At 33.4% G+C, this 16,253-nt stretch overlaps 3 protein-coding genes across 4 annotated transcripts; 1 reads left to right on the forward strand and 2 right to left on the reverse strand.

The window, feature by feature from the left end:
* Positions 1-2,687: 2,687 nt before the first annotated feature.
* On the forward strand, positions 2,688-4,939 carry LOC133688452 (uncharacterized). 2 transcript variants are annotated; one of them, XM_062107936.1, is made up of 2 exons: positions 2,696-3,209; positions 3,773-4,939. In XM_062107936.1, exon 2 carries the CDS (start codon positions 3,880-3,882, stop codon positions 4,735-4,737), a length of 858 nt encoding a protein of 285 aa, XP_061963920.1. In that variant the 5' UTR covers positions 2,696-3,209; positions 3,773-3,879; the 3' UTR covers positions 4,738-4,939. The 2 variants fall into 2 exon arrangements, with proteins under 2 accessions (XP_061963919.1, XP_061963920.1); XM_062107935.1 differs by having other exon boundaries at positions 2,688-4,939.
* A 2,313-nt stretch (positions 4,940-7,252) lies between these two features.
* LOC133688453 (PHD finger protein ALFIN-LIKE 4) lies at positions 7,253-11,729 on the reverse strand. Its single transcript, XM_062107937.1, has 5 exons — positions 11,263-11,729; positions 11,144-11,176; positions 8,981-9,209; positions 8,053-8,185; positions 7,253-7,791 (listed from the first exon to the last, which is right to left on the reverse strand). Exons 1-5 carry the CDS (start codon positions 11,357-11,359, stop codon positions 7,522-7,524), a joined length of 762 nt encoding a protein of 253 aa, XP_061963921.1. The 5' UTR covers positions 11,360-11,729; the 3' UTR covers positions 7,253-7,521.
* A 240-nt stretch (positions 11,730-11,969) lies between these two features.
* LOC133688450 (pentatricopeptide repeat-containing protein At5g46100-like) lies at positions 11,970-14,082 on the reverse strand. The gene has a single exon (XM_062107934.1). The coding sequence runs from the start codon at positions 14,023-14,025 to the stop codon at positions 12,322-12,324; it is 1,704 nt and encodes a 567-aa protein (XP_061963918.1). The 5' UTR covers positions 14,026-14,082; the 3' UTR covers positions 11,970-12,321.
* Between the last annotated feature and the right edge of the window lie 2,171 nt (positions 14,083-16,253).

Below are 16,253 nucleotides of genomic sequence, written 5' to 3' on the forward strand. Positions count from 1 at the left end.
TTTTAAAATATATTTATTTAATATTTTTGTTTTTATATTTTTAACTAAACATGTTTTTATTTATATATACAAAGTAATAATAATTCAATAATAATCAAGGGTGGGTCATTCTACGGTCCTGAATAAAAGAACTCAGGTTCTTAAACCCAATAGATTTGGACAAGATAATTATTTACATTAGATTTTAAACCTATTTAATTATTAATAAATTACTAAACTAATTAATTTTTTTTCAAAAAAAAAATCTAAACAGCTACCTTTTTCTCCCTCCTTTCCCAGTAGCACAAGTTATCACTGTTACTGAAAATTTATATAATTATTAATTTTAGAATTCGTAGAATTAATCGAGATATATATAAACTAACCCAAATATATATATTAATAATAAAAAATTTTCATGTTTTTACGTTACCTGCTTGTAGATAATTTTAGTGCTTTTTTTTTTCTCTTTTATTAGTATGTTTATTTTTTTTATTCCTTTAAAATTTTTTACACAATTCACAATAGGGCAGGTTTATATGACATGTAATGATAATATTTTAATTTAATATTTGTCCCAAATTGCCTACTTAAGAACTATATAAAAAGCCAATAATCGAAGCATAATATAACAATATCAAACGGTCAAAGATCTCCAACAAAATAAAGGTAATAGTTTTTAATCTTTTTATATTAAAGTAGACAAAGATACTAGAGAAAAACACTATTAAAAGATGTTAAGCACAAGGTGATCAAATATTAATCCATGTAAAGAAAAATTACTTTTAATTATTTTTTCACTTTACTTAATTTTTTCAGAAATTACGATTAGCATCAAGTCAAAAATTTTTAAAGTTGAATAACATTTTACATTCTAATAAAAAAATCAACAAAAAAGTTTGGATTATTTACAAGATTACAATTATATTTTAATTCATAACTAAAATGTTATTTTATTAAATATTAAAACTTTACCATCAAATTAAAAAAAAAACTCAAGCCACCTAATAACCTAACCCTGCTTGTAAAGTAGCAGTTTTTTAGTGATGGTTTCGGCTATAGTTTAACCTGTTTTTATAAAAAAAAAAATTGAATTTTTTAAAAATTATTTTTTTAATATTTTTGAATCATTTTAATTTTTAATGTGTTAATATTAAAAATAATTTTTTTAAATAAAAAATAATTTTAAAAAAATTATTATTAAAATATTAAAAACCTTATTAATGGTAAAAAGATGAAACAATTCTTTAATTAGCGTCGTACTGAGCCACAATTCCTGTCCAAGAAAAACCTCTCCTGTTCATTTCACATCTGCTTTCTTCAAAGCTAAAAGAAAAGAGAGAGGAATCAAATAAAAACCCAAAAAAGAATTGTACATTTTAAAACAGGATACATTTCTATGGGTGTCTGATATAACTTTTATTTTTGCTTTTAGTTTTTTTAAAAAATATTTTTGGCTTTAAAAAATAATGATTTTCAGTGTTTTTTTTTATAATTTTAATATACTAATATCAAAAATTAAAAAAATATTATGAACAACTATTTCAAACATTATTGTACAAGAAACCTTGTATAGTATATTGAAAAGTTAATTACCATATAAGACTGAAGAAGATAAATAAAAGCAACACTTGGCATGTATGATTATTAATCTCATGTTCATCACAAATCACCTCTCAAAACTTGGCCCCAATTTGGTTTCCATATTTACCCCTCTCGAATGTGAAGGATTTTTCTCCTTTTGGGCCTTTGGCACCGAAGTTCGCACCTTTTTGGGGGTGATGAAATGGGTTTTTCGTGGGATTTGAAGGAGAGAGAGGTAATTGGGGATGAACAAATGGATGAGAGGATATATGTGGATTTTTGGGTGACCTGACAAACGATAGACATAAATATGCTTGATAAGCTTTAGTTTGATTCTGTAATTGTTTTTTTTTAATAGTAATTTTTATTTGAAAATATATTGAAATAATATTTTTAAAAAAATTTACTTTTTCTATCAATACATCAAAATATCTAAAAATATATATAAAAATTTTTATTCATTTTACAAAAACACTCTCAAACTACAAAAATAAATATCAATTCATCAAGCGAGATAGCAAATATCCCAAGTTCCCTTCGATCTTTGCAATCACCACCGTGTACTTGTCCATGTTTGTGAAATGCAATAAGTCTAATTTATTTGTCATCAACGTAGGTTTTGATCGTACTTGAAAAAAATAATTCAAGAGAGAACATTTTTGTTTTACTCATTTGTGGGTGTTTGTAATATATATATATATATATATATATATATATATATATATATATATATATCAAAATTAAAAAATTAAGTTGATCTAAAATATAAAGTATAATTTGTGAAAAAATAAAAGTAAAATGAAAAAATATAGAAGGTTTAGGGTTATTAAAAAAGAAAAACGAAACTAAAACAAAAGTTAGAATCGGATATTTTGTGTTGTTGATGAAAGAGTATTTGGAATTGCTGTAATTTTTGTTTTTTAATTAATTGTAAGAGTACGTTTTATTTTAAAATATCAAATTAATATTTTTTTAATATTTTTAATATGTTAATATTGAAAATAAAAAATCTAAAAAATATTATTTTAATATATTTATATATAAAAAAATCATTTTAAAAAACACACATCATCTCAGCTCCAAACATTCTAGAATTCCAAGGAGAAAAAAGCAGAGGCGGCAGTGATTCAGGGAGCCCAAGGCAAAAGCGTTACATGCTAAAACACCCACAGAGTTGAACTTGAACTTTGAGCCAAGATCTGATCCGATAAAAACAGGGAGGAAAACAAAGGGAGGGCCTCCGTTCCTTCCTCTCATAACTGTTCCTACAAGTGTTTCCTAAGCTTGAACCACCAGCAGCAAACAAAAAAAAAGGCAAATTATCTAATCTGTGACCTGTACTCCTCGAAATGGTAACAGACACGTGTACACTTCCCTCGATCCGCAAACCCCTCTCTAAAATCCATACTCTTGTCTTCCCCTTTCCGTTAAATTAACGTCTGCACTCACTCACTCTCTCTCTCTCATTTCGCTTTCTGCGATTTATCCACTTTCTCTTTCTTTCTCTCTTCCTTTCTCTCTTGATTTTCTGTTTGTGATCATCTTTCACTCTCTTTGTTGCATGTATTTTATCAAGTTGGGTTCTTGGTATTTATTTTCCAAGTGGCGAAGCGGTGAAGAATAGATAAACAATCATAAGATTTCTGGTAAGATTTTGATATCACCACTATCTTTATTGATTTGGGTTTTATCTGTTTTTGACCCTTTTATGGTGATCCAAATCTGGTCTGAAATATGTTGGCATAGAAGGAGAAAAAAACCCAACAAAATCGAACCCACTTCCAATCTCTAGACTCGTTAACTCTTGCTATACCTAACCCTTAAATATCTTCCTAATATTTCAATTTCATTTTTCTTCAAGATTCGATCTTTCTCCTTTTCTACGTCAGATTTGTTTGTTTTTTTTAATATACATAATCGTATCGCCAATTAGTAGTTGAAATAGTGAAGACTGAGGCTTTTTGGATCTGGGTTTAGTTTATCTTAGTGGGGTTCTTATCAAATTAGTTGTTTATTGGTTTCTAAAGATCATAACTTTTTAGCTAGTTGAGCAAAAAGGGCTTGTCTTTTGATTGATGATTTAGTGTTGTAAAAGTGGCTAAGATGAGTTTGAGTGCTGCCGAGGATAATTCGGCGTCAGAGATTCATCTACCAGCTGATATAGATTGGCATATGCTTGACAAGTCCAAGTTTTTCTTTTTTGGAGCAGCTTTATTTTCAGGCGTATCAGCTGCTCTTTACCCTATTGTTGTTTTAAAGACTAGGCAACAGGTTTTGCCTACTCAAATTTCGTCTCTCAAATTGTCATTGTCAATTATGAATCATGAAGGTGTGAGAGGATTCTACAGGGGCTTTGGCACTTCTTTGATGGGTACAATCCCAGCTCGAGCACTTTACATGACAGCACTTGAGATTACCAAGAGTAGTGTTGGGACTGCAACTGTTAGGTTAGGGTGTTCTGATACTACTGCAACAGCTATTGCTAATGCTGCTGCTGGGTTGAGTTCTGCCATGGCTGCACAGCTAGTTTGGACCCCAATTGATGTTGTGAGCCAAAGACTCATGGTTCAAGATTGTAACGCTAGCAGTATCAAGAGTAGCAAGAATATGATTCCCTGTTCAAGTCCTTGTAGGTACATGAATGGTATCGATGGCTTTAGGAAGATCTTGAATGCAGATGGTCCAAGAGGGTTGTATAGAGGATTTGGGATATCAATATTGACTTATGCACCATCTAATGCAGTTTGGTGGGCGTCTTATTCTGTGGCTCATAGGCTTGTTTGGGGTTGTATCGGTTGCTATGCCAATAAAAAAGATGAGAATGCTGTAAATGGTGGTGGGGGTTGTGGTTATACGCCTATTTCAAAGGAAATGGTGGCAGTACAAGGAGTTTGTGCAGCCATGGCTAGTGGAGTTTCGGCTATGATTACTATGCCACTTGACACAATTAAGACACGCTTGCAGGTTTTGGATGGAGAGGAAAATGGAAGAACAAGGCCATTGACAGTTATGCAAACAGTTAAGAATTTGGTGAAGGAAGGTGGTTTTGCAGCTTGTTATAGAGGTCTGGGACCAAGGTGGGTTTCAATGGCTATGTCTGCAACAACCATGATCACAACATACGAGTTTTTGAAACGGTTATCTGCTAAGAACAGAGAGAGCTTGACCTCATGACTCCAGAGGAGACACCTTTTCCACTTGAAATCCTTACAATTTTTTTTTACTTCTATCCTGCGTGTCTTTATTGGCGTGCTTGCCAAGATGGCTTATCAATGTAAATTCTTTTGTTTTCCTTTCTGCTTCCCTGTTAATTGTAGTGGAAATCATTGCAAAATCAATGTAAACTTATGTGCAGTAATAACAAGGCCTTTCTCTATGTGCTTCCAACTTTACATTTACTTTGAGCATGAATAATGCCTGTTTTAGCAAACCTAACCTCGTATGCATTGTAGTTGAGATGAAAGGTTCAAACTGTAAAGTGTCTGTCTCTTTAATCTTGATGTCTCGTCTATGGAAGAGAAGATACTTATCATGTAGAGATTGTTATGCATACTTTCTGTAGGGTGAATTATAAACATAGCCGATGATGACAGTAATCTACCAACCATTCGTGTCCGTATATGCATGGAGAGACAATGAAGTCCTCCATTTTCTTGTTTAACTAGCATATATTATGAACCTAACTGTTACCTCAGCCAAAAAAGAAAATCAAAATATGGCTGGCAAGACCTCCGCGAGGCAGTTGACGTGACAAAGCCGTCCTGAGGTTAGTGGCTCGAACCCTGGAGCACTTGAGGGGACAAGGATTACCGGTTCCATTATGAGGTCATGTATTTGCCTGACACGAGTCTCCTCGTTACACAACATCCATTACTACTGCTAAAAGAAGCTACCCAGTATGGCTCTAGCTTTGTCCTCTTGTGCCATTGCTAAATTAAATTAAGGCCCAGAAAATGTCTCCTCACTTGATAATGTTATTGTTAAAGAAGATCAAATAACTGCCTGATAGGCTTATCAGACTGCCTAGTAAAGAGTGCAAGTTCTCTCAACATTGTTTGCTGGTTACGGCTTTCCTTAAAAATAAATAAATAAAAACTCATTTTAAAACTTATTGTCTGTTTTTGTATCGTTTAAATTTACATGACATTGACCGAACATGATCCAAAATAATGATGTTTTTTACATGTCTGGCAGATTGTATGGGCAAAGAGATGAGCTTTTGTACTTTATTGAGGTTAAGAGGGCATGAAACCGTGGGCTTACACGGAGAAATCCATTAGCCAACGTGAATTCCTGTGGACCATCCAGTTTCTGCTATCATTATAAATATTCAATTCATATTTAATTTTGCCTTTCAAAAATATTTTAAAAAAAAATTAAAATTTTTTATTTTAAATTAAATTTTTTTATATTATTTTAATACGCTAATATAAAAAATTTTAAAAAATAAAAAAAATACTTAAAAAAATAATCACAATCACATACTTCCAATCTCTCCCGCGCCCGCAGAAACAATGGGTGCATTCCCTCTCCCTCTTTCTGAGATTATCCTCGGCCAGGGTACTTGCGTCAAAAGCAAAATTGAGGACCCTTTTTAGCCCGCCACACCCCAGTGCGCTTGAAACATGAGATAGAATTTGTCACTCATCCTTCACAGGCAGTCACAGGGTTCACCATCCATAAGGTTTTTTAATCAAAAATATATAAAAATAATGTTACCATAATAATATTAGAAGTACTGTAATACTCCCGGAAGGTGTTCATCACACGTGTCAAAAGTGTTTCAAGAACATTTTTCTAGAAAAAAGATTCCTTATATATTATGTTACCATAATTTGATTGTTTGTTCATGAAAAGTGGAGCTGCAAGCACATGCAACCACTGAACGACTTTTATGCCGTGGCATCTGATTTAGGTCTAAGATTCGCCCTTACGCGTCCGACTAGTCTCTGCCCCTTTATACTCTGACACGTGCCAAAGGCGCAATCACTCGCACATGGTGAGCCATGCATCCGTGGAGCTCATGCCTGTTCCTAGCAAGACCCAATCGGTAGCAGCCTCAAGCCCCCAAGTGGATATTGCCCGAGATGAGCAATTGACATTTTCAAGACTCGGTGATTAACTCACTGATATACAATGCTCCCACAAGGATTGTGGCTCCTTTGCCACCTGCTCCTCTTCAAGCTCTTCACTGAGTTCAGGCCATCGAGATTTTGGCACATTTATTACGCTATTACTCCTGCCTTGCAATCATAATGCCCAGAAATGAAAATCATTTGCTCTCCCAGGTGTACTACATACAGGATAATCTAAACGCTGATGGATATGGCGAGAACACAAGAAACGCTGCTCAGAGTTTCTGATGATTTTTCCTCTGAAGGGAAGCCCCTTCAGAGCTTATTGTCAGATAAACAAGTCCACGCTCCATTGAATAAGGCCATGTACCATTCAGACTAGAGGCCGGCACAATAAAGAACAAGTTGAATCCAGCGATGGCGATACTCAGAACTGGTGCTCGCAATGGGGACAACCAATTTTTAACCAACATCCTGGTGACAATCCAGCTTTGAGGCGTCTTTCTAGAATTTTTTTTTTTGTCCTCCGAGATACGAACCTGGTTTTAAGACATCCATAATTCAGGCAAGAGCAAATCTAAAGCTGAAAGGTGAGACGGACAGAATAAACGGTCTTTCATAGAACTGGACAGATTGCATATAAACATAACGTTAACAAACACTCATATCCCAATCATGGGGAAAATGGTTGCCAAGCTGAAAGTGTAACAAATATCCTAATTTATGGTTAAAATAAACAGCAGATTTTGCAAACTACTCATAACACCCAAATAGTTTTCCTAGATAAATAAAGGACACATGACTAAGAACAAACCTGACCTACTAGACAGTTAGCAGTCCCACATGCCATACATAATACACAGAGAGCAAGCTCCAGTCTTCATCAAGGCCGTGCTCTTTTGTTGCTGCAAGATGGGCATTTGTACTGCTTAATATGCTCAGCCCTTGCTGGGGTGATCTTCACACATTTTCCGTGGAACCACTTTTCGCAGATGTCACAGCAAATCCAGAACTCATCAGAGGCATAGTTTTCTCCACAAGCACCACATAGTGTCTCTCCATGCTCTTCTTCATCTTCTTCATCCAAGCCCTCGCCGTCTTCATCTTTTGCTTGCATTACCTTTGAAAACTTGCCTTGGGATTCAGAGCCTCGCTGCACATTCAATCAAACAAGATACATTGCCAACATTATCATTATGAAACTTATAAGAGTACTAAGCGTCATAGTTCAATATTGCCATACCAACAACATTATAGCTGCTAAATCAATTAAACAAGACTGAGTCATCTTTAATTTTAATAGGAGCAGATAATTAAAATTTGGCATCAAATCTTGCAAGGTGGACACCTATGATTTCCTATCAGTACAGATATAACAGACCAAATAGAGTTGCAGCCTCAAAGTCCTTGATACCTTAGAGTTTGATTTAGTTTTATTGCTGCTGTGATTTGAAACTGATGACTTTTCTTTTACTTGTTTCTTGGCCGTTCCAGTCACAACCTCGAATACTGTTGGAAGATCATTTATCATGTTGAAAAGGCGTTTTCTGCATCATAAAACCAAAAGAATATTATTAAAAAACACAATAGAGCTTAAATCAAGAAATTCTATCCACAAAGAGAGGCCACAAAAACATCATAAACAATAATAGTTAAGAGACATTGTTAGGCAAAGAAGCCGGACTCAAACATGCTTCTTGGGGTCAAGAATAAAGAAAACTACCACCTTCACTGCAAATCAATCTTGACAAGTTTTAAGTGTAGCATCTTTTAGAACATAAATTTCGTTGATACGCTTTAAAATAAAATAAGTTCACTTACAAGCAATAAATTTCATTGATATGCTTCAAAATAAAATAAGTGCACTCACAAGCAAGAAACACATAATACATGACTAATATCATTTATGGAGGATGAGTTTTCACTACATCACAAAGAATCATTCCTTAATGTGACTGCTTGTTGATAAAACAACCCATGATGAATTTCATGACATATTTGCTTAGAAAATTTCATTACCCAAATTCGTACAATGTGCTGCAGGCCTGATTCCATGCCAAAAAAGATATTACTAACTAATTCATGTAATTAAGAGTTAAAGACACCAAAATCGATCTGCAAAGTAGTAGGACAAAAGCAAACCACTGATCAAAATAAAAGTAGGAGTAATTCTTCATGATTAAAAAGAAGAAAAGAAAAAAGTTGTAGTTGTTCAGAAAAACAATTTCTTATTGGTAAAAAAGTGAAACGTGGAGACCAGTCACCACTGAAAGTGAAATTCTTATGCTACTCACACAAAGAAATTACACTACAGTTGTACCACATGTGCAAGAGAAATATACCTATCTGCTTTGTCAAATCCAAACCTAGACCCAAAATAGAAGGACACAGAAAGTAACCATGCATCACTGTGAACAGCAACCAGAGACAACCAGTCCTTTTCTTGCATCCCATCTCTGGCAAAGTTGATACCTAAAGCAGGCTCTGGAAGCTCAGGAGGCACCTCTTCAGCAGGTAAATTGACCTCCCACTGCTCGCTAGGAAATCCATAAAGGCAGAGATTTTCCTTCTCTGCAATCAAGAAGATCACATAAATCTTATCGAATCTAAAACAATACTTTCAGATGTCATGAAAAAACTGTAAAAGTAAATACAAAAAAGTTGTTTTGACACAAAAACAAATAGGCTCGAAAGCTGATAAAAGAAAAACACATTCAAAGGTGGGTTTTTTTTATAACAGAGATGAAAAGAACATGGTAAAATGCATGTAAAAATGGCCACCCAATAATAATTAAACATGATTAACTAAGGAAGAAAGCAGAATAAAGAGAGAAGCTATACATGGACATTAAAACAAAAGGTTCCAATTAAAGCAATCAATTCATCTGCCTACCAAAGCATTAATGAACACAATCAATCCAGATATTATGTTCATCTCTGTCAACATACCATAATAAGCACCCGGAGCTCTTAAAACCTAAACTTTTATCACAACCAAACAGTTCCATGCATATAAAATTACATCATACTCATGCCATACAATTAAATTGTGATATTTAAAGCTTCATTATACGTGAGGCGGACAATTCCCTGCTTATTTCTTCACCACTGTATTCAAACTCATTAAACATATGCACAGGTGACCATTATAGCACTTAATCTAGGATTTGTGATCATCAACTAAATTAATTAAATTTGATACACTCTCTTCCTAGCAGTTAACCCTAATCCGCATGTGGATATCTTAGACAGGAGCAGTAAGTTGGCAGGACTGCCTTATCTTGTTTTACATATCAATACGAGAGGTTGTTACGTCAAAGTGGATGCAGCTTATCCTGAAAACATCTTTTTGTATCACCCATTTGCTTGAAAAATGTGACTCTGCATCTAACTGTAAATGATAACCACTTTCTAATTAAAGAGGCTTAAATGATTACAAAAGATGACCTGCTCCTACGTAACCAGCCACATATCTGGTTCACAATTACGGAACATTTTTTATACACTTTTTCTGCATTAACATTGATTTGTTGCATTCATCCTTGTTTTGATATGTAAAATCAAGAACACTTCACTGTGACCAAGTGTGCACATTAAAATCAAGAAACTCAAATATTAGAACTAATTTTAAAACCTCAGTGGTACATGCATACTTTTACCCCACTCAGATTATGAGCTTTATGGAACATGACAATAGTGATTCAATAATTCAAAACTAATTAACGAGGTTACTAAAAATCACTGATATCCTCAATTCCTTTCTTATTTAAAACAACTGTTTACACTTCCTAATGATTCACACCGTAAAACCTCAAACAACTGTCAACACAATAACAAATCAGCAATCATGGAAAATATGTATACCCTTTACAGCTATCTACAAGTATGCATAGCTTATCAGCGAATAAAATTGTCAAAGTCAACATTACTTCCACTAAAATTGTCAAAATGAACGGGCAAACATAGCTTATCCGCGAATAACAGCATCTGTCATTATTAACAGAAGGAATGCACACAGCAATCATGATTAATAAAGCTACATTTTATCTGCTTCCTTCAGTCAAGATATTAAAGAATGTTTTTTTTTTTTTTAAGATTCACAAATTCTAAATACACCTAAAAAATACGAATTAGAAATATAGCTAAATTTTACAGGATAGTTAAACTAATGCAGTTCAAAAGACAGAAACCTTTAGCCAAAATAATCTAAATGCAAAAACAAGCGGCAAAAATTCAACAGCAATTAAATACATGACGTCCATTTAACTACTGAGATTAAAGAAATCTAGCCCATTTTTTTAAAAACTAATTTAAAAATTTTACTTCAAGTAGGTAAATTCACCACGTAACCCACAGTAAAAAGAAAAAGGTCCAAATTTTTCCATATCCAAAACTCGACCTCTCCTTTTCCCCCGCAAATTTCCCAGAAACCAAAAGGTTAAAACGCGAGAAAACAAACCAAACAATTCACCATAAATTATTTTATTTAGAAAACAAAAACTAACCAGGATCACACTGCTGGTAAAACTCTTCAACATCTGCAACAAAAAACGAAAAACGAAACCACATTTAATAATTCTCCAAAAAGTTACATATCTAAAAAAACACCTCAAAAAAAGAGTACCAGTAGTAAGAGCTTTTATCATGCCAGCTCTTCGACCTTTAAAATCCCTAAAGACTTCCTCCACCGTGCGAGGATTATAAGATGCTCCGCCGTCCATCGTCACTAAATGACCCCCGCTTAATCAAGAAGACGAGCTTCGTCCTTTTAAAGAGAGAAGAAACGAAAAGAAAGTTGAAACTTGTAGAGAGAGTAAAAGAAAGAAGGAAAAAAGAAATGGAGATCGAGAGAAGAAACAGAGGACAGCGAGAGAGAGAGAGAGAGAGAGAGAGAGTTCTATGTTTTAAGGAGGGAAAGATAAGAGAGAAATATTTGACCTCTGTCTGTCACTCTCTCTCTCAAACACGAAGAGAGATAGAAGAAGGAAGGTGTTGGATTTGAATCGGGAATGAAATGGATCAATTAATCGGATTTTATAAAAGGGTGAAGAGTCCGTCAAGTACCGGAGATGGATGTGTCTCTCCAAACAGGCCCATCATCTTGCTTTTCTTTTTTCTATATATATTTTCTTTTAGAAAAAGCAAGCAAACTAGCAAGCCCTTCAAAAACACACACAAATTTAAGGGTTTTTTTCTTTTTCTTTTTTTTTCATCAAGGTCAAAGCCCTTAAATCTAACGCCACGTGGGTTTTGTAGACTAGCTTCTTGGTTTTTTAGCGTGTAGCTGCTGCTGAAGGATTGAAGGAAGAATGATTAGGGAAGCGGTTAAAATAATGTTTTTTAAAAATTTAAATTTATTTTTAAAGTATATTTTTTTAATTTTATATTAAAATAATGAGCTAATGGAAACCGAGGCCAATGTGATGAGAGCATGTTAACAAGCAAAGGACATGACAGAAGTAATAACATGCTTTTACTACGAGGCTTGCACATTCTCTCCAAGTCTGTGACATTGCAAAAACTTCATGTCTCAGCATGGTTCTCCCTTGATTCAGCTGAAAGCATAGCATATTCTGAGCATTCAGTTTTAAAAAATAGGTCAAGAGCAATTTCTTGTCCTCCTATATTCATTAGGGTATATTTGCCTTATGGAGGTCCAGTGGCTTGCCACATCAGTTTCCTCTCATCTTCTCCCTGAGTGTTTATGCAATTGATCATCTAGGACCCTCTGGTAACTGTCCACGTCAACTAACGAGCATCTCCTACACATATCCTTGAATATTTGTTCAGCCTCGATAACCTTTCCCTTCCCACACATCAGGTTGACAAAAAATGAAAAGCTCTGCAAATTAATGATGTAATTCTTATTAATTGAATCATAAAAGGCACGCCTTGCCATTTCCTCATTGCCAGCTTCACAGAAACCACCGACTAAGCAACTATACAAGGTTGCATCCATCTCAAAACCATCCTGAAGCATGTCATCTACAAGATCTGCAACTTCTTGCATCCTACCTTGGGACCTGCAAAGACCACATATCACGGTGCTATACGACACCAAATTTGGAAGGCATCCCATATTCTTCACTTGTTTAAGAAGAAGAACTGCTTTATCAAGCTCCCCAATCTCCACAAGAATCCTAAGCACAGCATTGAAACTTCCAACACTCCGACTAATGCCCTTAGCCTGCATTTCCTTCAAAAGGGAAATTGCTTCATCGGGTTTCCTCATCTTGCAATACGCAGTAATCACAACTTCATGCTCTTTTGCATCAAGTTTCATTCCTTTTCTAATCATCTCGCTGAAATATCCAATAGCTTCTTCCGACTTCCCCGCAACGGAAAGGCCCTTCAAAATACTCAAATGAGTTGCAACATTTTCTTTCACCCCATTCAGTCTCATCTTTGTCAGCAACCTCCTAGCCTCATCAACATTTCCTCTCAAACACAAACCATAAATAATAGCATTATAGGTCCATAAATTCGGGTTGCAACCCCGAATCAACATCCCATCCATCCACTTCCTTGCCTCGTTCAATTCCCCTTTCTTACAATAACCATCAATCAAAGTACTATAAGTAACCGTATCTGGCAAACAGTCCTTACTCTCCATCATCCTGCACAAAAATATCCTTGCATTCTCCATGTCACCTTTCTTACAATAACCATTAATCAAGGTATTGCAAGTAATCAAATTAGGCTCACAAATCATTTCATCAAACACTTTCCTAGCATTGTCAATCATACCCACTTTGCAAAACCCTCTAATCATTGTTGTATAAGTTGAAGCATCAGGCTTTACAACGGCATCATTCACAATTTGATCAAAAAATGACTTTGCTACATTAATCTGATTGACTTTCACTAACACACCCAAAATAGCATTCCAAGAAAACAAGCACTTCCCTTGTTGAATCTCTTTCACTTTATGAAACCAAAAGATTGCACTTTTAGTATCCCCACTATACCCATAAGCTCTAATAAGTTTACTAACTAAAAGATCAGAAAACATGCCATGTTTTTCAAGGAGGTTTTTGGCAATGGGAAAAAGCGAGTGAGAGAGGAGAAGGTCAATGATGGCTACATAGCATCGGTGATTGTGAGAGTAGTTGTTTGGGTTTGGGTTCAGGTTTGATGCCCAGTTGAAAAAGAAGAGGGCTTGGTAAGGATTGGGTTGCTGTTCTTTGATGACTTCAATGACTAAGTTGGAGTCCAGGTGAGGGGAGAACTGGTTTAGATGGGTTGGATTGATGTGGTTAGGGTTAGGGTTTTGTGGGTTTAGGGTTTCGAGACAAGAAGTTATGGCAGTGACCAGGGAGGCTAGGTCAGAAGAGCGACGATGGCGGGTTAGGGTTCTTGCTGTTGCTGCTGGTGGTGGCACAGCCATTGCGGCTGCTGAAATGAAACTGAAATGGATCTTTGGTTTTCAGTTCTAAGTTTTTATTAATTTTTGGTTGGTACGGCACGGGAAGAATTAAATTAAGTTTTTTTCATATATAAAAAAACTAATAGCGCTTCTTTCACGGTAAAAAGACATATTACACATTACACTTTGAATTCAAACATTATAATAATTATTTTATCATTCATATAAAAAATTATTGAATTCATTATTAAATATTAAGGGCAGTGCATGTGGTCTTTTACCATGATTATTAGTTATTATTACATTGATAAAAAATAACTTGGTTTTTTTTTATTTTTTAAAATAATAAAGTGATTAAATTATGTTAAAAACAAAATTTATTTAACTAGTATTTAAAAGTTTTTTTGTTTTCATTTTTAAAACATATTAGAATAACTAAATTATTCTTAGAAGTAAATATTTATTAATTAATATTTAGAAGCTTTTTTATATTTTCACTACTGTTTTTTTAGTATAATCAAGTTGATGAAAAAATAATTTGACATTTTAAAAAATATTACATATAATGTTAAAACAAAAATGATTGGGCATGCGCCAACAAGTACGAGATGCTCTTTAAGCAACCTATGAGGAGTTTTTTGGTGGCCAAACACTACCTTCCACAATGATGATGGAATCGTTTCGACGTTCTTTCCATTTCTAAGTGGCATAAGTGGTTTATGAACCTATTGTTTGGTGTCACTGACCTTTTTTTCTTTTTTTATCTTCTCCTTAATTTTCGTATCTGACCCTTAAATTTTCAAAACACCTTTCAACTTTTTTTCTTCAGATTTGATCCTTATTATTTTGATTATTTTATTTATTTATTTAAAATAATTTATAAAATTAGAATTGTTTTTCAATTTCATTCTCCTTCAAATTTTTTCCATCAATCAAATTTGGTTCTTATTCTTTTGATTACTATTTATTTTATTTGAGATCATTTTCAAAATTGATTTTTTTTGTATGATTTCATCCCCTTTTAGTTTTTTTTATTAGATTTGATCCTTTTTATTACTTTTTTTTTATTTTGGAAAATTTTTAAAATTTATATTTTTTTATTTCATCATTCAACATTAAATTAGTTAAGAATTGAGCTTCCTAATTAAGCCTGGATTTAGAATTTCATGAATTGCAAATTAAGGAGATTAACTCTGATTTAGAAAATTCATCTAGGTTTGCTTAGTTTTTATTTCTTTTTTTAACAAAAAATTTCATATTTTTTCAGTTTCATCCTTCAGCACTTATTTAATTGAATATTGAGCTCTGTTATATTTTTTTATTTGATTTCTATAAGATTTTTTCACTAATTTTAAAAATAACTTCGGTTATCTCGTGTCTTTTTATTTGTAAGCCTCATGAAATTATTATATAAAAAAATTGAATCAAGTTACTACAAAAAAATTAAATGTTAGAAAATGTTTAGAAAATAACCAAAGAAATGAATTAAAGGAATTGTGGGATAAAATTTTAAATTTTAAAAACTCTCATCCTCTCTTTTTATATATCCCTTAACCGGTTGATGGATACAAGGAAAAAAAGGGAGGAGAATGTCGCACATGCACGGCATAGATGTCATCATCCTCTTGGGTTAAGGTCTCTATGTGGTGATATGGGAAAGAATAATGAATTCTTGTTTTTTATCAGTAAAAAAGAAATGAAGTCACTACCTAGTATTTTAGTCATTAGAAATTCTAACTAGTCTCGAAGTCTGGTTAAAGAGACTGGTTGTGTATAGAGAGGATATATCATCACCAATACACCTTACCTAAGGTAAACTGCATTGTTTATTTGTCTGATATAAACTAAGATATTGTTGTGTTTTTTAACTATTAGTCTGTCTAAAGTTTAAGAAAAATCACTCTCAGTAAGGAGATCCTTATCTTATCAGATTAAAACCTAATCATTCTAAAGTCAAAACAAGAAAAATAAAAGAAAGTGTCTTTTTATTCAATATTTGGAATACATCTTTAATTTGTATAAGTTCATAATCTCGTATATTAAAAGAAAACAAAATAATTTTTTTGATATTTTTGAAATATAGGCCAAGTTTTCATGACTTTAATAAACTTGTTATTAAATCCAATATGCATGCAAAATAATTTTTTGTGATTTTAAATATGCTAATATAATTTGTTTTTTGAGAGATTTGTCCATATACACACAAATAAAAAATTTATTTATTTTTTATTTTTTAAAAATAGGTAATT

The sequence above is a fragment of the Populus nigra genome, chromosome 3 (genome assembly GCF_951802175.1).
Source record: "Populus nigra chromosome 3, ddPopNigr1.1, whole genome shotgun sequence".
Lineage (NCBI taxonomy): Eukaryota > Viridiplantae > Streptophyta > Magnoliopsida > Malpighiales > Salicaceae > Populus > Populus nigra.